Here is a 24,877-nt window from a genome sequence, read left to right on the forward strand (position 1 = left end):
CACCCCCTCCCCCTGCGGCTTCCCCCCAGTCTCATTTCCAATATGCTGCCTCAACTCCTGCATTGATATGAACATGGCAATTCATCTGCAAGTTTTCATTGAACTTTCATTTCTATTTGACCACAGCAAGCAGAAGGAGAAAATGAAACTGAGGCGGAGGAGACAGAGCAGGAGCCGTCAGTTATTACATAATTCACCTGTCACTCTGGCTATGTCAATCACAGTGAGAAACACAGAGCTGTTTTCTATTTGGTGATGGTGATAACGCGCTGATTGAAACAGACAGACACATTTTTACCATCCGAAATTGATTATGTTAGGCAACACAGCTAGCAGCTTTGTGAGGCTGGTGCTTTGAGGTGAATGCTAACGTTAGCATGCCGACAACCTCATGATGACAATGCTAGCAGGTTGATGTTTTAGCGCATATAATGCTGCGTTCATCATCTGCAGAATGGGAAGAACAAGGAAAAAAAATCTCTTTATTCCAACTTGGGAGTGTTTATACTTTTATCAAAGCTGGTTAGCTCAAGAGCTAACCTGGTAAACAACCTAAATTAGCTAGCTTAGCTATCGGTTTGTAATTAGCAGGCTGATGGGAATGTTATTAGTTTTGTAGGTGTTGTACGTCTCTAGCTACGTTGTGAAGTGAAACTAGAAAGCGTTAGCTATGGAGACACTCGCACACCTGCACCATTCTCCACCTGTTCTCTTGTGTGAAGAGAACACACTTATGTGTTCCCAGCTCCCTTGATGCACAGCAGCCTCATAATTGCAAGGCTGTGGTACATCATGTGTATGAATATATATAAATATATATATAACGTGATTGTGTTTTATGTATGTATTTTGCTTATTTACTATTGTTAAACTTGACATCACTTGGTCACTTCATTTCACCTTGAGGTGGTTTTCTTTTTCTTTTATGTTCTCACTGTGGTCACCTTCATATCAAAAGTTATTTCAATTATTTCCGAAGGGATCATGAATATCTTATCTTAATCTATGTTGAGACATTTCACTAAAACCAGAAATATCAACCTCATGGTGGCGCCAGAGCAAAAGCCAGGGGTCACAAAAGGCTTCATCCTCTGGGGACTATGAATATCTGCGCAAAATTGAATGGACCAACAGACAGCAGTCCCTAAAGCCATGGTGCTAGTGTGGCTAAAAAGTACTACTATAGTAACTATTTTTTCCTGTTTAGCTGGCTTTTGCAAAAAAAAAAAACCCAACTCAAAACCTCATCCATCTTTCCATTACAGCACGTGTTTTGTTCTTCCCATGTCCCTATAGGACCGCATGCAGTTTTGGCATGAACAGTCCCGTCGCTACCACACAGAGCTGCTGGACTTCAAAAAGCTAACTGCGGAGACCATGGATGGGCTGAGGAATGAGCACAGCATGCTGTTCAAAGACCTGGAGGGAGCTGCAGTCCGAGTGGACCAGGTGGAGCGAGAGATGGACTACGTGGAAACTCAGACTTCGCCCCGGGCCTGTGCGAATAAGGCAGACAAGGTGGTGGAGCAGGGGGTCTGGGGACTGCAGGAGAGCAGAGGAGTGGAAGAGGAGGAAGACGATTGGGAGGAGCTCCACTCCAGAGTCTCTGGTGAGCTGCAGGGAAATACAAACACACTTCAGCCCTATGTCCTGTGCAGGATGGCTGCGTTTGATCTTTCATTTTGATTCATGACGGAGCCTTGGCACAGTCAGACCCTGTAGAATATATAGGATGTATGTTCTGGAGTTACAGTTAGCATTACACATCTCACCAGGCACCATACCAGCCCTTTAGCTGAGCTGCTGTCTCGGAAAAACCATGCCACTGGAAAATAGGAAACAAACACAGTGCTGTTACAAGTCATTTAACGGAGTGCTTTCAGCCAGTGGGCAGTCATGTTTTCCAGGAGAAATGTGGCTTGATGCAAGTAATTTATTTCAGCAGAGCTACTGCTCCGTTGGTGCTGTCTGAGCCCGGCATTTGTCTTTATAATCTCCAGATCCAAAGATGTGTTCTGCCACAAACAATGCTGAAAAACAGCTACTGAACTGACTCATTTATTTAGGTAATACAGGGATTTATAACCCCCCTAAAGCCTGACATGGGAGGTTTTAAAATCTGATTTTAATTCCATGAAACACAACCGACTTTGTATTCTCTTTAGATTTCACTGAGTGTGGTGCATTAAGCAACAGATCTATATTTTTGCACCTAAGTGGTTCCAAAATCCAAACCCCTGATGGCAGATCATTAAATTCCTTTGGTACCATTTATACACACTTTTCTTACATAGCAAATGAGAAGAGTATTGATGTCTTTATTTTTCTTGTTGACTTAATAAGAAAATCAATAACACATAAATAAAGCACTATGTGGTAATACCATAAAACCTCTGCTTAGAATCATAATGGTAGTCATGCTGTGCATAATTAAGGGAGATTTGTGGCTTCCAGGCTTCTAAATACAAAGATGATGAAAGTACAATTCATAATAAAAAAGCCTTCTGCATTAGCCTCTGTGTGTGAGATCTCCTGGGCGATCTGGAGCCGTGTCTCTGCGGAGAGGAAGGACAGGAAACATGCCCTGAGGTCAGCGGCGTTACTCTCCCGTCTCATGTTCGCAGGAGTGAGGTCTGCACACAGTGATCCATTGTGAACGTCTGTGAAATGACCCAAAACGAACTTTACTGCATTGTGAGGACACCACTTCAAATTTGTGAGCATAATGCTTATATCGCTCCGGGACACATCAGTGGGAAATCCTTTGTTCATGTATTTTAATGAAAGCGCTGCTTTAGTCTTACTTCTCATACCGAAAGCATCTCCATGCTGTCGGTGTGCTGCACTCATTATGAGTCTGTGTGTCCAATTTCCCCCTGACTGGTTTGAATTTGCCTTAATTTGGAGAGTCAGATATTGACTGCTGCAGGGCTGCTTAAAGTTTCCTAAATGTTGGGCTGCAAATACACATTTCACTAGAGGAATGACTCTTTGCTGAAACTTGCTAATGGAACTAATAGGAATCTAAATTCAATCAGTATAGTTTGTAAACTTCACACCTGTGAGAGTCACAACTTTTCAATTTCGGTACATTTAGCATCTGGATGCAACATTCTCCAGTATTCATTGATTTTACTGCTGCATCACTACATCAATTGTCATCATTGTGTGTCACTTTACACATGACCTCAAACATCAGCCCAATATAAACGGTATCTTTGGAGAATCTGGGGATCGCCAGTTGTATTTAAAATAAACTTGAGTTTGTAATGACTGGTTCATCGGCTGGACAGAGGAGTTTCCTCACACAGACTCTTGATATGAGCGATGGGGTCCTACGTGGATTGGACTGCGCGTCTCCACATTCAGAAGCAATGTGCAATGTACTTGGCGTTTAAAGTTTGGAGAGTGGTGTATCTTTTTGTCTCTTTCCAAATCCAAAAACGCAAGACCATATGTGAAAGTAATGGATAAAACTGTGTGGTTTTCTTCTCTAACATAAGCTGCAATCATTAGCATGTCCAACTTACTACCAACACTAAGAACAGAACGTTACATGCAAAGGCCAAGGAATACATCATTAACAATAACAAAATCCCGCTCACGTCCAGCACCTCCACTGTGTTGTATTTCCCAACTGTGTGGAGGCCGATTATTGCTGCTGTAGGAGTTTATGGGAGAGTTTGGAGCTCTGTCCTACTTTTGCTTGGAATTACCCCAGACAACTCCTGTCAGTAATAGTTCTTAAATAATACCAAAAAATTGTAATTAAATATATGAAATACGAATACAGTACATCTGTGAGTAGATCAGTAGTGTATGTGATGTGTGTGTGTGGGATTGATGTGCAACACAAATAACAAACAGAGAATGGGGAAGACTACTCAGGTGCACCCTCTTAGCTCCACCCTCTGACTTCCTGGAACAAAAGGAAAAGAACAGCCGACCCAGAGGCAGTCAGTCAAAATCAGATGGAAAAAGCCAGACGGAGACAATGTTTTCAATCAAATCAAGCTAACATTGATGCTGTAGCTTGATTAGCTCACATTCATTTTCTTACGAATGTGAATTTCATGCAGACAGACAATGTTATTTGATGTGTATTGGCATAAAACTCTCCCAGTTGAATCGCCTTTACAAAAGATTAACAACTACATAAGCAAATACCCTGCTCTTTGATAAAAAGTCGAAGGTACAAACCTGTGTACATAACACTGTGAGGTAGTTTAAAGTCCTGTCATGTGAGCCGCTAACGGGTGGAAGCTGAGGATGATAGTGTTGAGAAAACTAACAATACGATCTGCAACTAAAATCAATTAACTTTTGGATTCTTGGTTAATTTTAGATGAACTCAGTAGCTAAAGTTGAAGCATTTTAAATTAGCTGTCGCTCTGATTCACATCTCTGACTGGCTTTTTCTACATGGCAATGACATCCGACCCGTCTGCTCTGCCAAAATAATGGACAAAAACACTTGTCATTGACAAAGAGCAGCTCCTCCCTTCACAAAGCCTGATGGACACAGGAACAATACGGCAGATGGTCAGTTGTGCTCATGTTTTTTCCATAATTATTGCTCTGTGCACAAAAGCATTACCCTCCTCTTTGTGTTGTCTCTCTCTGCAGACTGTGTGGAAATCATCTCTGGCATCAGATCAGTGAAAATCCTGAAGAGAGTGGGCGGTCCCAAGGGCGTGTGGACCAGAGACCCCAGGTCATCCAAGGTGTACGTCTTTAATGGGACATCAGGAGACATTATCTACCAGTTCAACTCGGTACGTGACTTTTCCCGCTCTCCAGGAGTCACTAGCAGCAGACAGATCAGGCTGCCCTCTGATTGGAGCGGTGCTGGTGGTGCTGTTTATAACGACTACTTGTATTACATACAACAGGAGGGTGATATAGACTTGCAGGTGGTCAAATATGACCTGCTTAGTGGCTCAGTGACAGATATCGCCATGTTTCCTGTGGACAGTCACGCTACTGTTTACAGCCTAAACTCAGAAACTGTTGCAGACCTCGCAGTGGATGACGAGGGCCTCTGGCTCCTGTACGCCACCAGTGACAGTGAACCAAACATCAACCTCGCAAAGATGGACCCTGCCACGCTCGATATAGAACAAATCTGGGACACCCGGTGCCCGAGGGAGAATGCGGAGGCGGCTTTCGTTGTCTGTGGAACTGTCTACGTCGTTTACAACACCCGCCTGCCCAGCCGCTCCCGGGTTCAGTGCGTGTTTGACGTCAACGACATGGTGATCAGCGAGGAGGCTCCCCTGCTTTACTTCCCCAGGAGGTACGGCGCCCACGCTAGTCTGAAATACAACCCCGAGGAGAAACAGCTCTACGGCTGGGACGATGGCTACCAAATAATTTACAGGCTGACCATGAAGAGGAAGCTCTTGGTTTGACAGCAGGGAGGTGGTGTCATTTTTTCAAAGGCAAGGATAAAAAATAGGAGCTTGTATCCACCTTATTCCTAATCCCATGACACTTTGCATGAGTTACGGGACTTGCAGTTATTACTTTAACAGAACTGACGTCTGAAATTGTTAATGATGTGCAACGTGTCTTAGGGATTTTTGGGAATTAAGTGATACAGCATGTCAAACTTACACCGCAAATTCGCTTTCATGTCGAAAGTCAGATGAAAAGATTCGTATCACTGTCATGTCTGCCACCGCCATCAGTTTGTTAGCGTACACTTTATATGTATGGATTAAACAAATGAGATACAACACAGCATGTTGACTAGTGAGCTCTGGAGGTGCGATAAGCTAGCCTTTGGAGAGAGTAGGGCCAGCTGTTCCCCCTCGTTTCCAGTCTCTGTGCTGGAAGTTTTTCTTTAAACAGGATAATATGATCATACCTCTTCCTGCTGCTGCTGCTTGATTATGAATCAGTAAAGTAGCTAGTGTACGTTATTTGAGGCCACTTTGTCAAGTCGCGCTCCCTCCATAGAAGGCCTCTTATTATCATATTATCCTGTTTAAAGGTGAGTCCCCACATCATTTATTCACTGTTATCTCTAAAAAAAAAAAAAAAAGCATGTTGCTAACTCTCACAGACACCAGTTCAGTGAAAGGAATGACACACTCGTTATTCATGGGGCTATGGGAATAAGGTGGACACTAAAATCTTACGGTAGCTTTGCACTTACCTCACATCCTGTAGACTCACTCACAGATACTGTTACTCAAATTTAGAAATAAAATAGCTTTTCAAAGTATTATTTATTAAATTTATCCTCTTCTTTTTGTGTAAAATACCGAAAAAAAAAAAAAAGACACAAAAACGCCACTCAGTAGAGCCTGTCGAGTCTTACTCTGCTCTGTGGTGTGTGTGTGTGTGTGTGTGTGTGTCCTGTCCTCCTCTCCTTTAATTTGTCCATTTGATTCAGTAGGAATCTCATTTCCTTTGTGCCTCTTCCTGCTTGTTAAGCCACTGGCTGCACTGTTATCATATGGTGAGTCTGAAAAATAACAATGGCGAGCCAGTTTTTGCATAAGTCTTTTAATCAAAGCAAAGAAAAATCAGGTCACAGAACCGATAACACATCACACCCCATGGGAGAAAAAAAACAAAAAACAACAACCTCTTCTCTGCTGTTTGATTTTCAGACTTGTTGAAACAAAAGAATGACAATTTGTGGCAGAAATACTGTATGCTATTTCAGTTTTACTTTATTAAACACTGGGTCACTCATATTGTGAGTCTTGATAATGATCTAGAATCTAAAATGAACTCATAATAGACTCTTGTCTGAACTAACAACTGTTGATGTCAGTCACCAGAACATTTTCTCAAACATTTCTATTATTACAAATACAAAATGTTCAATAAAAAATTGGAAATTCAGTTCTATCATAACAATTGGAAGGGATACAAGATCATATCAAGAAACGTTACAATATTAGGCAAAGCTAGAAGGTCTTGAAACAGTCCATAAACTGAGTCAACTGATTTAACAGGTTTGTTCTACCATGAAAACACACCACATGATCATCGTAAAGCACATGTGAAAAAAAACTGAAGGTGAAACAGAAACTATGTTAGTACTCAACCACTTGTTTCAAATTTTACATTTAAATAAGGTATTAGAAATATATGAATAATGCCATTAATGTAGAGAGGAATTTCACCATCAAAACAACAGTGTGAATGAGCAAACACATCTGTGGAGGGGTGCTGATGCGATGATGGATTACGTCAAGCACAAACAATAATGCACTGACTCATTCTCGCTATAACAAGTGCCAATTAGGGAAATGCCAGTGCTCTGTAGATGCTGACCCGTCCACCCATCAGTTGCCCCCGCGCTGTCGTCTCAGCCTCCCGCCCACACCGAGACACTAAACAGCTCGCCCTGGGTAAACTAACCCACGAAGGAAATGGCTAAAACAGATCCGAACGGGGGTCTGCTGAATGCATCTGCTCACGTCTCCATGTCTGGCCAGTGACATTTTCACGAACTCTTGTGATATATAGCTCGCACATTGCGCTGCATTCTGCGACTGAGGACAGTTTGAGCTGTTGTATCACTTGTCCTCTGCTGCTGGACGAGGCACCAGCAGTCTAGACAAGTCTGAGCTGCGGCCAAAAACATTGTCACATATCAGATTAAAGTTGCTGTGGGCTGCTGCCCGAGATAATACAAAACCGAATGCTATTCAGTAAATGGTCCTCATATCAAAAAGAAATTATCTGTACAAGTCCGACCCAATATAATCTGTGAATGTTTCCTGGCAGTTTTCTTGCCTGATATCTTATTGATTCTGTAGCTTAACATTTCCTGGCCTGAATGTACTGATTCTATCTGTGTTCGCCAATTACAGCAAAAAGAAGGAGGGTGGAGGGTAAAATGGAAACTGGAAGAAAATAATGTTAATCAAAGATATATGGAACCTAAATCACATAATATTTAGATTTAAAGCTGTTGACGGGTTTCCTGTTATACACAAGGGAGGATGCGGCAGGGGGGTAGAAAACTCTTTGTCACATTGTGATGATAGCATATGGACAATTTCAATATTTAAAAATACAGCAACTTGCGGGAAACCACTCAAATGATATTGAGGAGGTGACTTTGTATGTGGCATTCATACCCACATTTGCAAACCAATTCCAATTTCTTTTTTTTACCACACACCACATGTTGATAGATCTGTTAGCTACATGGATGGAAACGTAGCTCAATTTGCATATTGTTTTGAGAAATTTGGTGAAAATCTGTGCTGATGGAAACCAGTGGAAATGACACAAAAGCCACTCAGTACATGAGGCTAGCTCTTGCTAAGTTATGTTAGCTTTAAAAAAATTAATTAGCACTAACGAAATTCCTACCCGGCACAGGGTAAAAGCACAGAACCTCCCTCGTGATATCGAGTAACATAATAGTGATATAATAGTGGTGAGATAGTGATAGCAACGTTGGCGTGTATGAAAATCCTTCTGTTTATCAACAACGTATACTACACACTAGATATATGCCAGATGTGTTAGCATTAGTGCAAAACTGCATGATAGATGCAGCGTATACAAGCAATTCATAGTTCGTATTGTTTGTCTCTGACAAATTATAAGCGTAACAATGTGATATGTTTTCCATTCAAAGGACATTCATCCGCCAATTCTCCTGTATTAGCTGTCACAGAGTCCCACATTGACAATTTAAACGCATGTCAAACTGATCACCTAAGCTTCGATGACAAAGCCTGACAAATGGTCGAAATATTCATTAACACAGTAACAATGTGGGCTGTCTTAGCTGAAAAAGATAAGTGTATTTTAATCAACATATTTCTGATCAAAACTATCCACCATCTTATTAAAATCCAGGGATCTGACCAGAGCACTAGATGATAATAATTTCTTTTCCCTCATGGCATATTAAAAATTCTCCACGTGTTGCTTTTGTGATTTGTAAAATTTTCATTATCATCTCCATATTAGCTCTCAGTAATGTGTTGCTTGGAAACCCGTATGTTACAGCAAAACAACTGGAGGTTTAACAGGACGAAAACAACGTAAACAGAAGCAAAATGATTAGAACTTAAAATCTTTGCATCTTTTTAACAAAAATTTAAGTTATCGTAAATAGAGCAAATAATGTAAGGGGGATCCTTTTTAAAGGAATCATACTGATGCAAAGAAAACTAATGTAACAGCAGTACTACAGTCTTGTTCTCATCATATCAGATATCTTCGAAAATAATCCTTTTACCACATGTTGCAGATCGAGCATCTGGATGGCAAATTCACGTACACGCTATCCCTGTACAACAGTAAGATTAATGACAGGATAAACATCAAGAAAGTTGCATGTTTTCTAAGTTTCTGAGTTTAGCTTCTTCTCAGTCATCACCACCAACAAAGCTACATATATTCAAAATTTCAGTATTTTTCTTTTTCAGTTTTTTGTTGTTTTTTGTTGTTTTTTTTTTGTTGTTTTTTTTAAATTTATACCTATCATCATTTCTTTTCTGGTTTTCTGTTTGGAAAAGCAAAAACATACATACAGTAACCGGCTGTAAGACGGCTGAACATGAAACAATACACATCCACCAAAACCTGTTCAGAAAAAGACAAAGAAGTGCCGTCTGGAGGAAAACATGAGCGTCTGTGTTTGAGTTTTCACTTGGAAGAAGAGGTTGAGATTTGCTCAAAAGCAAACATCAAACAGAGGAGGTACAGGTGTGTAAAGTGTGCTCACAATTTTTCCCTGTTTACAGTAATCTCCGCAGCTCCATTGACGAAAGGCTTTTTTTCTGTAGAAACAAGCTCTTTGAAACCTTTTTCTTTCTAGGTTGGTTTTTAGTTATAGTATAAGCTATTTGTGCCTTTATCAAATTATTTAAGCATGTACCTCTTGACACAAAAAAAGAACTGAAATCAGCAGCAACACTGCAGCCAGTTTGCTTTTGTGTGAACACTAACCCTGCTAACCTGCTTTTTTCCCCTCTTCATTAGATAAAACTGTTGTCACGGCTACTTGTGAAAACCGCACTATAGCCTCAAATTCTCAAGTTGACAATATTTTAGTTTCAGCCTCTCCTCAGGAAGATGGATATCAGATAATTGCTTGCGTTATTGGTGAAACTTGAACTCAGCTGGAGCTTTGAAGTGATTTTTTCAGTGTTGCTATTCATAAACAATGCCTGATGGAGCGGGTTTTAACATCTAACAGTTCCAAAGTGCTACTGTTCAGTATTGTTTTATGGTAATACAGCACTGTAAAATTCAACATGAGAGAGCTGCAGAGCTTTGAAATAGCCTCAAATCCTGTTTTAGATCGTCTCCTTTTTCAACCCCAAACGTGTCCTCAGCTTCCCTCTGTGAAACTTCTGCCGCTCTCAGGGAGCGAAATCCGACTGAGTTTCTCCATCAAAGAGTCTCTGATTCAGCGCAGAGCTGAATCTTCAGCTGTTTGGAAAGTCTCCCGCGAGGACACAGAGATTCATTGGCCTCGGCCCTGGACAGCTCAATGTTAAATGTCTGCAGACTGGATATCCAGCCAGTCTCCTCTGAGGGCAACTCTGGTTCATCACAACACCCACATTTCAAATCAGAGACCCTAAAACTTTAATCTGAAAAGACAGTGCGCTTGACACGACTAACTGACTGATGGTGGTCCTAGATCAGTTCTTGGGAGGGCTCTGGGACTAGACTTGAGGAGGAAGGGGGAACAGAGAGAGAGGGAGGGTGAGAGAGAGAGAGAGAGAGAGAGAGAGAGGGGGGGTGGGAGGCAGTGGGGTTGTGTTTCTCCTCAATCAGACAGACAGGAAGTGGATCAACAGGAGGGAGGAAACCCCCTTCTGGGCTGCTGGGTCACAGGTGGCTCTGCTCAGGGACTGGCAGGGGGCCTTGGTGAGGGGCAGGAGCCTTGGCTGTCAAAGCTGGCTGTCCTCGCCTTCCACTGCAGGACACACATACACAAGGCAATGATTCATAGGGCACATTCTGCATTTTTTTATTTTTTTATTTTTTTTACAGCACTGTCAGTCTCAGGTCACTTTCAACACAGAGCAAATGTCTGTACAGAGGAAAGTGTCTGTGCTCCAGGAATATCGCACAAAAGAGACTGAATGCACTCATGCAGGGAACATTGGTTAATAATTAATATCTGACAGGATACCCACATAACAGTGTCATCAGAAACACAGTGATGTTATCAACATCTCTTGGGTCTGTACAATATTGAATATTATTTGATTTTTTTTTTAAAATTAAAGCATTATTAAATTACAATGTGTTTAAAAAATATGTTACCAATGCTGATGGGATGTTTTGTGCTTTAGTAATGTCTAAACAGTTAATATTAATGGATTTGGTCGCTCCTATTATTGTTTTTTGTCTTATATTTATTGGGGATTAATAATAATGGAACTCAATGCTGTTTGTTACCATAGACTCAGCTGTTGACTACTACCTTTTTAGCCTTTATTTGTTTACATATAAAAGAGGCACCATTAAATGTATGCTGAATTAGCTATTAGTACTTCCAACTAGCACTGGATTACTTTGATAGTGACGTAAACTGTGTAAATGTGATGATTGTCAGGCAAGGATTGTCAATGACTTCTAAACAGATGTACGGATATTCATTCATTCAGACTTTGAAGATAATGACGTCCACAGAAAGTGTGAGTCATGCCAACTTCAAAAATATGTGTATTGTTTCTGTGTGTTCAGATTGGACTGAGTTATGACTCAGAGAAGGAGTTTGATTGTTGATGCAAGTACCTTCATTGCCTCTGTGAGCTGTGTGCTGTGCTGCAACCTGGCAGTGTTGGGCAGTGGGCCAGATCAGCAGACCACACTAAAATCTAGTTTTCAGCACACCTGTCACTTGAACCTCATGCAGTATTCTTATTTTTGCTGCTTCATGTCCACCCACCCCACCCCACCCCCCCACAACTCATCCTCACAGTTTCAAACCTCTGCCCTAGAGCGATAGCGATACTCTTAACCTGAGCTGAGATTTAGCAGCTAAGCCCCTGATTCCTCATCCTAAATGATGAACACGTATGGAATAATCCTTTAGAAATGACTACAGCCCAACACCTACCTCCTTCTCAGACTTCTTGGACTCCAGCAGGGGGTGCCAGTGTGCAATGGGCTTGCGTGGATAAGCCAGCATTTCGTTCCAGTGGTCCCTGCCAAGTCCCTCCGCACTGCATCCAACCCGCATCACACCGATAATCTCGTTATGACCTACCCTGTGGGGACAAACGCGTACTGTATAAATACATCTGACTTAACCTGACATGACATCTCATACATCACATTGTTGTTTCTGATCGCACGAAGCGGATTTAGGAATCAAAGGAGACACAAATCTGTATCCAGATGTCCTGTTGATTGATACAGTGAGTCTGCCGCTGAATGTCTCTGTGACACTCGAACTGACTCATCTCGGGGAGGCCATTAAGGCAGATCGTTGCTCTATCAATGACCTCTGAAGTGTAAATGAAAGCTTTGTTTTTCTTGACATAAACCCAAGATTATTAGTACAACCTCATTTAAACCCAGCATAAAAAAAAAACACAAAAACACAAGGGACTAGGTTTCTAATCCTGGGAGTATCTGCTCCTTTTATGCAACACAGTACAAAAAAACAAACACACACACATGCTCTGACCTTTAACATATTCTCTTCCTGTCAACCGTCTGCCCTGGATCTACTTTTCCCCTTTCCTATTATAGCTTCACATACTGTAACATAAAGGTGGTGCACACAATATGTGTTTTTCCACACAAAAAACCTTCAATTCCCTTCTTGAAAATGATTAAAATTGCATAATTCAGTCACTTCACATCCAAGTGACGTCATTTTTGTGTTGAAGGGAGATTTAATATTTTATTTATTGTCCTCATCTGGTGGTTTCTAGCATTTTCAGACTGATGCTAAATTGAATATGTACTACTACACTTGTATTTGGTTTGTACCTGGGCTGCAGGTAACTGTTATTTTCCTTATCAGTTAATGAAATGTCAAAAAATGGTGAAGAAAACACCATCACAGCTGCTCAGAGTCTCAAGTGATGCCTTAAAATGTCTCGTTTTGTTGAATCAGAAGCTTACAACCCAGAGATATTCACATTATAATGATTATTCTTATTTTTTAGTTCATTTTTCTCACTATTTTGGCTTGAAAAAAAATGACTGAAACTATTAGTTTCGGCTGCAGATTTCTATCAATCGATTAATCGACTATCAGCGTCAGCTCTCGTTTGTACGTACAAATCGTAATCCATGACGGAGATGTGCAGGCTGACGTGGTCCATACTGTCCGGTGGAATGTCGAAGATGATGGCCTCGTTGTAGGTGGGATTCAGAGTGTTCTTCTTTATGCTAGTCTTCTTCTTTTTCAAACGTCTCCCGTCACATATGAGCGACACTTTGACGTAGGGATCTAATGCGTTGAGAGGAGAAGAGTGAAGAACAAGAACAGAAAAAAGTGACTGTCACCATGTTCGGACACATCTTGCTTAGGAATCTGCCAGAGGAGTAATTAGCGAGACTATGAGGCTTCTGGGATTATTACAAAAACAGCGCTTTTCACCATGTTTGCCTGACGATAGAGCCATCAGTGGCCTATTTCAACAACCAGTGTATGTGTGTTGTTTTGGTTTCTACTCAAGCGTGAAACCCTGGAGGACCTGGCGTCAGTAATGTGCATAAATGTAGATGACTCGATGCCTTGTGTAAACAAAAAGAATGGGAGGCCACAGATAGCTTAAAAAGCATGACTGAGAAAGCTTCCTGATGAATGCTGATTTCAATCTTGGTCCGTTAGTGGCAAATCGCCTGGTGTGTTCCATTATGCTGTGTTTTAGTCAGATGTAAGCTGCCCTAAATCTATAAACAACAAACAAGAGTGCTCGCTTAGCAACCCAATATGCTTGAAGGCGCAATTTGAAAGCTACGGGGTTTTACGATGCACTGGCTGCAATAATGGCTGCAGCTAAAACCCCTGCCCCCCTAAAACTCAGGGCATTAAAATTGTGACTCACATTAAAATCGTGAAATGTCATTAAACATGGGGAGGGAAAACGTCACATTCATTCAGAATTACACCTGAACCCTGACATTTAAGGCACAATAAATGTCACGTTTTACAAGTGGTATCTGTATTTTTGGGGAAACATGGAAAATTGGAAAAGAGGACTATTAAAATAAACAGACCGCCTGCAACTATTTGCTGACAATGTCTTAATATTGCAAGTGTTGAATATTAATAACTGCTGAAATAAACAGAAGTCAGCAGTGGAGAGGGTTCTCCACTGTTTGTTCATTTCATCTGACACACTCACAATCGGATTTTCAAAGTGGGTGGGGGGGTAGAGGGGAATCATTCATTGTGACTATAAGTGAATCACACAAACACACGCCCAGCCACATACAGACAGCTACAGTGCGTCCACACACACACACACACACACACACCTGAGTATCCAGTGATGTCCATGGCCTTGAGGTTCCTGCACTTGATGACAGTAAGTGTGAGTCTGCCTGCGGTGGGCAGGTAACATAGTGAGAACATGATCTCTCCAAGGTCAACACTTTCCTGTGGGAACACACACAGGCAAAAAAAATCTCTTTTAGTTTCACATTTATATTCAGCACAGATGATCCAGAGTGATGTGTGATAAGTGTAGGGTCTCTCTCTCTCTCTCTCTCTCTCTCTCTCTCTCTCTCTCTCTCTCTCTCAAGGTCTGTTTAAGGTCTGTCGGTAAGAGCAGAGATTCAGTGAAACAGTGAAAACTTTTTTAATGGAACATTGGTGTTACCTGTTACCTTCTTAAACCTCCATCATCAAACATCAACTTTATGGTTTCTGTTCAATAAAGTCATATTCTCACTATTGTGGTGAGTAAACTAGCTAATTACAGCACAGATTACTCAGAAATGTGTATTAAAGAGGCAATATGATGCAAAATAATGCAACTTTCCCATTTGCATTTTTGGCTTGTATGAGAAATGCATCATGAGCCTGTGTTTTGGTAACTGCCATCAGATCAGGTGCAGCAGGGATTCAGGCACATTTTGTATTGTGTCGGAAGACAAATGGATACTTGTTGCATAGTGCAGATTAGTCTGTCTGTATTTTGTACCATTGGGGCAATAAAAAAAGAGTTTCCACTATTTTAAGGAAATAGACATTTTGCAAAATACAATTTCCTGCAGAGATTGAGACGACAGGATTGAAACCACTCTCATGTCTAGGCATAAACTTTGGAGCTTGAGCCTCAAGGGGATTAGTTTTGCGTAGCATGAAGAGTTTGACAAGCAGGTTAGATAAAAGTGGAGGATGCAGCACAACTAATAATCTACAACCGCATCCTCCACTTTTAAGTTCTCAGGGTCTTTGCTCGGTTAAAAGTCAGCACTGTCAAGACTGTCTGTTATTGGTCAATGGTGCAAATGTGGGTGTCTAAATTCAACAAAGATGAATTTGATTAGAAAAATTTGAGCTGATTTATTTCATCCCAGGATGCAAAATAACTAGTGGCAGTGATACCACTTGATTTAATTGATTTTAACACAAATTTTATTTTAAAGTTCCTCTCCAAACATGTTTTATATTATGTAAAAAACATTCTGCTATGATGATTATTTTGTATAAAATGTTTTTCCCACATAAATCTATGCTTACTTCTTCATTGAGAAATCTGGATCCTGAGCTGCTTGTGCTAATTTGACAGGGGAAAGAGTCGAGTGTATCAAGATGGTTAGCGGAGGAAATATCAGAGAGAGGTATCAGGACGGTAAGTGTTGATATGTTAATGTTGTTTGTTAGCTTGTTAGATTGTATCTGGCAGCGCTGACACAGTGTTAGACGCTGTGCTAATGCAAACTCTCGCTGTCTGTACTGACAAGGTCCCGTGACAGTTGAAAGAGCAGTGCGTATCAAGATGGTTGGCATTAGTTGAAATATTCATTGTAGGGGTTTGAAAAGCTTTCAGTTTAAAATGCTATTGTGATCAGGCCTCATTTTTGACCAGACCTTTAAAAGCTCATTAATGAAGTTGTTGTTCATTTATTTAGTTTGTACACTAATCAAAATGTAGAAACAAATTGTTTTATACGATTAAACAAATGAGCTATAATGTGTTTAGTAGTAAACTTTAGAGGTTCTGGTTTGGTATTTCAACAAAGTCAGTCTGGCTGCTTCCTCCTGCCTCCAGCTCCATAACGAATGCACAGACATAAGATCCGTCCTCTCATCTAACTTTTGGCAAGAAAGGGAATATGTGCATTTCTTAAAGTGTCCAACTATTCCTTTAAAGAAAACTCTAAGTCCTACTTTAAGGATTATTTCTCTTTTTCTGAAAGAAAAAAAAAACATCATGAGTTATGCTGATATTCTTACTCACACTATTTATTGATCTCAGTACCTAATACTTAAAACACAAAGACATACAGGAAGAGGTGATGAAGCTGTAAAGTTGTAAGAAAAAATACTGATCATCATTGGATCTTTTCCCATGCACCTGTCAAACGCAAAGGTGCCGTGGGTCTCATCAACGACATTAGAGAATCATCAAGTGAGAAAAGGAAAGTGAAAAACTGGGCTTCACTTCAAGTCCTCGAGGTTATCCAGCTGCCAGGATCTCTCTGAGGCGTTTAAGGTCTAATTCTGAAATTACCCCTGATCACCTCAATGCATCTGCCAAACAGCAAATGTCCTTATTCTCATTGCTGGCAGTTTTCATTACATTAACAAAGAGCACAATTTCTGTTTATGTTCCCAGATGATCATCATCATCCAATAAAACCGAGCATATCAAATTTGCAGCATAGTACTTTAACATAATGTAAACCAATTACACACATAATCAACGGGTGACTATGTCTCAGGCAAAGTTTTTTAGAGGCTTGGATCATCATCTGAGGATGTCTTCTATACTTTAAATTACTCTCAAACAAAAACTTTCAAAGTAAAACCTACCAATTAAAATATTAACTTTCACTTGTGTAGAGTCAGTCCTGTACGAGTCCCCTCTGAGATAATAGGCTCAAGGGGGAGGAGAGTCCTGTTATCTGTCCCATGTGAGTTCCTAGCCCCATCCTAGAAACAGTATTAAGGTCACACAGACCCCTAATCACCCTGAATGAGCCTGGCGAGAGCCCCACTGATTGGCAAATCCCAACACGTCTGTCTGAGTGCAGCGGTCTTAATGTCTCTTCACACGCACAGCTGCGATTCGGCTTTCTCTCCTGTGGAAGTGAGGGATTTCATTTGAAGGGTGTGAAGGTTCAGCCATAATGTGAGAGCACAGCAGAAACGTTGAGTGTTATAAAAGCATGAAGTGACACTTTGATTGTCCTAGTGGAAACACAGGTTGTTTTTTGGTGCCAGTCTGTATCACATGTGCTGCATTATCCATGTTTTTGCCATGTCGGCGGCGTCGCTCTGTGGTCTGTCAATCAGTCCATCACTTTGGTCCAGACTAAAATATCTAATAGAACAACTATTGTATTGCCACAAAATTTCACGGATCCCAAAGGATGAATCCTCCTGACTTGTAGAGCCACTATGAGGTTGACATTTTTGGCTATTGATATTCATACTTTTATGGTCCCCAGAGGATGAATTCTAAAAACTTTGACCCCTTATCTCATTGTATGGCGTCATCATCAGGTCAATAAAATATCAGTTTGTCTCGTACTTTTGGTTTATGACTTGATAGCTTGCAAAAATTACTATCACATTTCAATGTCATAAAATAAATATAACCAGGATCCATAACCTAATGCACATTTCCCACTTTCAGTTGCAGCTGCTGGGACTAAAATAACATTGGAAATCAGATTGAAAGTAGGCTTTTATTATAAAAAAATAATTAGATTATACACATAAGTGAGTTGCCTAATAGTTTTCTCTCTTCATATCCAGCATAATTTCCCGAAAATGACTCTGATGCACAAGTCATTGATTTATGTGTTCCTGCTTTTAGTTATTAAAGGAGTTTTTTTCATGGTTGTGGAAGATAAGATAATGATTAATATGTTTTAATTTGTGTATTGCATTAATTATTAGAAATAACTTTTATGCCATCAACGAGGAGATGGAGAGTACATTTGCCTACTGGGCGTTCTAGTAAAAATCTATCAACATGTTTTAGTGTAAATGTTTCCCACGGCTTAATAGTACATGATCCAAGCTGCTGAAAGATCTTTACATGACAGTGACTTTCCCGTCACCTGCGCATCTTGTGAACACGTAACCAGGTGATTGTGTTTTCACATCATCCTCAGGGGCAATCGTTTAATTTTCCCGAAGCTGAGCCATGTTAGTTAAGCTGAACACAGTATGGGTGCATTCAGCCAATTCCAATTTGCTTTTCAGGTCTTTGGATTTACCTTCAGTGAACTTTAGACCAGCTCCACGCTCAACTGAGATGGTGATCATATGTGGTTTTGACTTAAATCTCTCAGTAACTATTGGATGGATTGCAATGAAGTATGGCCCAGACATCCCTGCCCCTCCCAGGATGAATGACTTTTCACTTAGAGCTGCCATTAATTCAGAATTCCCACTGTACTTGCTGTAAGCACCAATTAGCATCAGTTTAAATACTTCTTGTCGAACACTTTGATTTGTGACCAAATACCTGCATAACTCAGCTGTTCTTTATGTTTTGCTTCAGCAAATGTTACCACGCTAAAATGCTAAACTACGATGGTAAACATGGTGCTATACATACTGCTAAACATTAGCATGTCAATGTTAGCATTTAGCTCAACGGACCGCTGCACCGAAGTCACAGCATCAAGCAGAGTCTGCTAAAAAAAACCCCACCGTTAAGTCTGGCATCATTTATTTATTAGTCATTTACAGTGAGTGCATTCACGCTGCTTCATCTATTAAACACCATGGATGCCTTATTAGAAAAAATAATTACCTCTTGGTTTCTATTCACTTCCACAGTTGATAAATAATCTCCTCCATTCATTCCACTCATCAGCATGTAAAAACCTTCACAGATTGAACACACACACACACACACACACGAGGAATAGCCTGAAGTCGATATGTAAACTAGTCTCCTTCAGAATTTTTATCCAGCGCTTTTAGGTTGGTGTTATTGACGACCCTCTCTCCTTGATCTATGAGCTGAGGAAAGCTGCTTGCTCTCTTACTTTCTTCCCTCCTCCCTTCTTCACTCATTAAGATGTGCAGTGTTTTTAAAATAGTGTCTTTATCCTACCCAAGACTTTCATTACTCACCGCTTGATATTTGTTTTGTTTTCTGGTGTGTGTGTGTGTGTGTGTGTGTGTGTGTGTGTTTCTACTGATATCCCACCATCTGTGCATTCTTTATGTTGCCAATCTTGAATTTAATGCGAGCAAGGGATTTTGTCACAAAATCATTTGGTGGTTCGATAAAGTTTGTGTGCCAAGGAGAGATCTGCTGCATTTCTGCCTCCTGAGCAATAACGTTGAGATTATTGAACAATTCTTGAAGAAGATGAAGTTCAACAACTGGAGGGGGGAGGGGGGGAGGGGGGGCTGTCTGATATAAGAGTGCTGGGGAGGTGATAAAGTGATGAGGGCTCTGAGGTGCCTAACATGCTGCCAGAGACGAGGCACACTGAGTTCCCGAAACTGGCCCCCGGACAAGTAACAACGCCAGCAGAGAAACAATTGCAGTAAGCTGTGAGGCAGAAATATCCTTTTGTGTTTGAAGTGCTAGTCCCTTTATGATTTTAATAAGTGACAATTTGTGATCATGCATTTGCTGGTTGCTGTATTTCTAGTGATTTGTTTCACATCACAGGGCTGTAGGTAGGATTTTAATTCCCTGAAGGCACCACTCACCCTCACATTACCCCTTCAAAATTTTGACGAGACACTTGAAAGAGATTCTCTAAAGCTTGTGCTGTGGATTGGCGTTCAATTATTGAGTCTCATGTTATATCTTCAGTGTATTTCACAGAAATACATAGAAAATATCAAATATAAGAGGGGTCAACACTTATCCTATTCATATTGTAATTAAATAATGAGAGGAATAAATAACAGAAATAAAAATCGTTTATATGATCGCATCCATGCAACAAGATTTCAGGCATCATCGCACTGAATCTTCCAGACACTGTAAGACTCACCAATATTGATTCACAGTGATGATGATTTAAATGCGTCTACTGGTTAAGGAAGTTTTAAATTGAAATTAATTAAATTTTTACTATTTTAATTATTACTATTACTATTAGTGTTAAGTTTTCTCCTCTTGATAAAATCATCACATTGACTTTTTTATTTTTAGGACAGACATGTTGACTCGTTATAGCAGGAAATCCACAGGTGAAAGTGATTTGGTTAACGATGGCTCAGTTCAGTCTGTCTCAGTGCCGGAGATCCTGCAGCATGCACAACACCAGGACCGTGGAACCAGCCCGCCTCCATGGGATACAGACGTTTTTAATCCTAATAGACTCACATTATCACCTCAGCTGGCTGGAAGTGGACAGAGCCAGGTCAGTTTAGTGCTGATGCATCGCAGCACTGAGGTGTTGACTTTGTCGAGCTATTGTTCAACAGAGAGAGAGCCAACATCTCTTTGTCTACTTGTCTTTTGCTGACACTTTCTCCACATTTGTTTCCCCCTTTTTTTTCCTTCTTTTTTTTTTTAGAGCGACTACACGCAACGAAACTTCAACAGAAAGTGGAAGAAGACGAACACTGCGTGGTCTGGCCACTCGAGGGACAGCTGATGAGGTAAGCCCTGAACAAGCCCTCATTTTCTCTCCTTTAGTCGTTAATGAAGTGAAGTCTGCGAGCTCGGCGGCCCACCTCAAGTCTCCTCTCGCTGCCTCACATGTACAACACACCCTTTTGCTCATAGTTAGTGTGTTTAAGGCGTCAGTGCTCTGCTCATTCATCTGCTGCCGCCGTAGCACACACCAGAAAAGCAATGCTGCTGTCGGCGCCTTTACCCCGACGTCCACCTGTAGTCTTGTGGGGAAGTCGGTGTCCACTCCCTGCCTAGCTGATCTTCATGTTCCCTTGTGGAGGTCAATAAGGTCAAAGCCTAGATGCCAAACATTAATACATATTCTGTACATGTTCTATTCCATGTGGCTGGCTGAATTAGTTTTTCTTTCACATACACATACACACAAACACACACAAACACACACACACACACTCACTCTTTATGTTAGAAAGAATCACCTTGGCTCTAATAAAGATCTGATTTCCAGTCATTCTTGTAGCACAATGGAGCGGCAGAGCGCCGTGGTTCTGAGACATCTGTTCTCAGCACAATGTCTAAGACCCAGTTTTCACTGAAATACAGACGACTCGCTTTGAGCTGCTTTATTTGATTGAAGCAGTATGAATGGTGATAGTTGTTGCATCGCTGTTGCTCATTTAGTCTGAAAACACTGGATTCCACCTATAAAGTGTATGTGTTTTATAAGTAGCATTTAAAATTCCTCTTCCATAAATTTTACAGAGGACATGTCTATAGCATCTTCAGTGGCAGTTATCGCCCTGGCTGAAAATGTAACTGATATGAATAACTCATACATGTCACATGGGATATAAGCGTTTCTGTGTAATCTGTTATTTAATACAGAACTTTGGAAAAAAAAAAAAAAAAAACCAATAGATTCTTACACTGGTGGCATAGTCGATGTCCCTCCATATGTTTGTCTCCCTGGAGAGGTCCGACGTCTCGAACAGGTTCTCCAGCACCACCTCCCCGATCATATCATGCCGTGAAAACCGGTCAAAGTCAAAGACGCTCATGTGGAGCTTCCTGACCGCCAGCTCATCGTAAGGCACAGGGAACTGGAAACTCTCGTTGAACGTGGGGTTGAGAGTTTTCCGGTGGACGCGGGTCTGGAACTTCTTGCGGTCCGGCAGCAGGTAGACCTTCACGTAAGGGTCGGATGTGCCGCATAAGTCCTTGGCGGGCAGGTCCTCCGCTTTGAGGATGTTGACTAAGAGGGCCTCGTTTTCGTAGTCGTATTTGAGAGAGAAGTTGATCCTGCCACAGTTTTTGCTGCTGCCGTTCTTGGATGAATCCTCTGATTCCAGGGCCTTCTGTTGGTACAGCTCTGGCTGGATGCGACCAATGCTGGTGGGTTTTTCCTCTTTGTCCACCATGTAGTCATTTCCCAGGTCTAGACTGCCTACCTGCATCTGCCTGGGCAGGTGTCTTTTGAAAGAATTGTGCCTGTGGTGGCAGAAAAGACAGGGAGAAGGAGAGAGTGAAGAGTGAGAGGGGATCTAGCTGTGGTTTGTGTTGAGGAGCTGTGGTGAACATGAGCAGGGAAGCTGACCTCAAACAACCAGCGCTGACAAAGGGGTGACTGATTGTGTCACCTCATGTCCCCGCACATCTGCTGTTAAGGTTGCAATTGATCAGACAAAGACGACAGCCAATGCTATCTTAGTTATTTCCTGTGTGAGAGGAAATAACTTGTGGCCTGGGGCTGGAATTCATATTGTTTTTTTTTGTTTTTTCTGTTTTTTAAAAAATGCATGAAAACAATTACACTTGAAAGCTTGTCTGCTTTCATGTCACTGTCAATCTTTTTTAAAATGCTTGGAATACTGATTAAGAATATGTCTGATTTGCATCCGTCACTTTTTGAGCTTTGCTTTTCTTTCGCAGCTCTTTTGTGTCTGGTCTTTTGAGGCAAAGTCAAGATAAAACTAGACGATGATGTGCTGTGTCAGGACCCTAAACCCGCATTTTTACTGTTTTAATTAGAGAGGGGAATGTACTTTTAGAGGACAACTGCATACATGAGCAGAGTGGACTACTAATGTTCACTTATTAACATGTTGAAAACGTGCAGCTCTGCCTGTGTTGCTAGAGCAAAGGATTTTTTTCCCCCACCGTATTCTATTAATTCTCATGAAGAAGCCATCACATATAATTAGCTTTACCATAATGACCTGCGAAGAGATGCCTCCAAGGCAGAGAGCAACGCCATCTATAGTATTTATTATAATTAACTTTGTAGATACCAAATTGCCCAGATAAAAAATATCTACCCTCATTAGTGATATATTAAGAATATTTGGTGCCAACTCCACGTGATGGCGCGTCTTAAATTCTGCTTATGTGTGCACGCCTGCATGTTTGTATGTAACCGTAAGCATATTTACACATGGATAACCACATCACACAGCACATACAGCGTATGTGACTAACCGAGTGGAGGAAGCCGGCTCAGTGGTTTGTCTCTGCATGCGTTGCGTGCGGCGCAGGAAGTGCTCCCTCATGGAGAGCTGCACATCGGTGGGGATGTCAGGAGATGTATGGCTTATCTTCACCGCTGCCTCCAGGAAACCCATTGAGCCCACGGGGTCCTTCACCTTCTCTGTCGCCATGGTGACCGGCGGCTGCTGCTGGGAGCTGGGCAGCAGGGGAGGCGGCTGGAGCTGGTGGTGCTCTGGGCCACAGGCAGGGCCGAGGGATGGACCGGGGAAATGGGCCTTAGTCCGCCAAGGCACCCAGCACAGCTTCCAGGAGACGAATGTAAGAAGGCCCAGCAGAGCCAGGCCGCAAACCACAAACACAGCAAGCAGGAGGCCAAAAGTAGCGTCTGGTGGCGAGCCGCGGGGACCAGAAACGAAGGATCACACAATATGGACAAACAGATGGTGATTACAAGGGTGAGAGAGGAGAAGACAGAGGGAGACATTCTATTAGAACATGGTTTTTCAAACGGTCTTGTGTTAAATCAGTGGTTTTTATATAAGACTGAGGACAACAGCCAAGCATTCTGGGAGATGTGCTTCATAAATATTAAATGAACCGCCATTAGTCTTCAGTTCAGCCAAGGGATAAGAAAAACATAGTAGCATAGTAATGTAAACATAATTCAAATGAGGGTCTGCAGTCATGCACACACATATACACAGACCGTTTTCTCACTATAGTTGTAAAAGTAATTATAGTTTAACAAATGATAAAAAAAAAAAACAACAACAATATAATCTGTTTGAATTTAAAAAATGACTCGTGGAAAAAGATCCATGTTGTCAGAGGGCTTCCTCTGGGACTTTTACCATGAAACAGATAAGAAAGCGCCGGGCACAGTCAAACTCATTTATTTTCTCATATTTTTGAATAAGCTTCCTGGGGAACAAGCAGCATACAAAGACCTGGAGACGCACCAAGAATGCTGACAAGCACTCTGCAAGGATTCATGGGGACTGAGGGACAAAAAGAACAAACACAGAAAACATACAGCGCTGTATCTCTGGCTTTTGCCTTTGGGATGCTTACCGGAGTCACTGCACTCTTGATTTAACGTAAATATATTGCACCAGCTGATACTCGGAGCGTTTTCCACACTCCCAAGTTTCACCCGGGATTGAATTAAATTCTCTAAATTTTGCTGGAGTGTTCTTTTCCGCACAGTCTGATTGCTCTGATTTATCTACAATAAGCCACACTGAGGAGCGTCTCGTTGGCCTCACAGAGGATCCCTGAACTCCCGTTTCCACAAAACACTCCAGAGATAACAGGAAGCTGCTTCAAGGCACATTGAATCAGTTCTTTTCTCATATCTACTTGGCTCAACCTTTAAAAACAGGACCAAAGCGCTTAATCCTGCAGGTGAGGCTGTGTTTCTTCAGGGTTAGGTTTTTAGAGAGCACATGTGATTCATCATTTATCTGGGAAGTCAGATAACTTGTGGTCTTTTACAGTAGTGGAGGAAGTAGTTACGTAAAAGTACAGTACTTGTGAGAAAATATTCTATTACAAATAAAGTCCTGCATTCAAAATCTTACTTTATACTTCTGCTCGTCTACATTTAAGAGGGAACTTCACTCTTCAAACATATTTGGCTTGTGACCCCCTTACAAAAAAAGCAGCGCCTGGTCTGGGCCTTTTTG

General features: G+C 41.3%; 2 protein-coding genes across 2 annotated transcripts in view; one reads left to right on the plus strand and one right to left on the minus strand.

The window, feature by feature from the left end:
- The window catches only part of olfml3a (olfactomedin-like 3a), a 7,875-nt gene extending 1,170 nt beyond the window's left edge, over nt 1-6,705 (plus strand). Inside the window, exons 2-3 of the mRNA XM_023425657.2 lie at nt 1,297-1,609; nt 4,627-6,705. Of these exons, the coding sequence (XP_023281425.1) occupies nt 1,297-1,609; nt 4,627-5,411 (1,098 nt within the window). The 3' untranslated portion in view covers nt 5,412-6,705. The remainder of the gene's footprint in view (nt 1-1,296; nt 1,610-4,626) is intronic.
- A 4,030-nt stretch (nt 6,706-10,735) lies between these two features.
- Nucleotides 10,736-23,469, minus strand: syt6a (synaptotagmin VIa). The gene is made up of 6 exons (XM_023425656.2): nt 23,184-23,469; nt 21,635-22,196; nt 14,449-14,569; nt 13,243-13,414; nt 12,068-12,218; nt 10,736-10,915 (listed from the first exon to the last, which is right to left on the minus strand). Exons 1-6 carry the CDS (start codon nt 23,360-23,362, stop codon nt 10,844-10,846), a joined length of 1,257 nt encoding a protein of 418 aa, XP_023281424.2. The 5' UTR covers nt 23,363-23,469; the 3' UTR covers nt 10,736-10,843.
- Between the last annotated feature and the right edge of the window lie 1,408 nt (nt 23,470-24,877).

Source organism: Seriola lalandi, unplaced genomic scaffold, assembly GCF_002814215.2.
Source record: "Seriola lalandi dorsalis isolate HSWRI2012SDOR001 ecotype SW California unplaced genomic scaffold, Sedor1 jcf7180002054794, whole genome shotgun sequence".
Taxonomy (NCBI): Eukaryota; Metazoa; Chordata; class Actinopteri; order Carangiformes; family Carangidae; genus Seriola; species Seriola lalandi.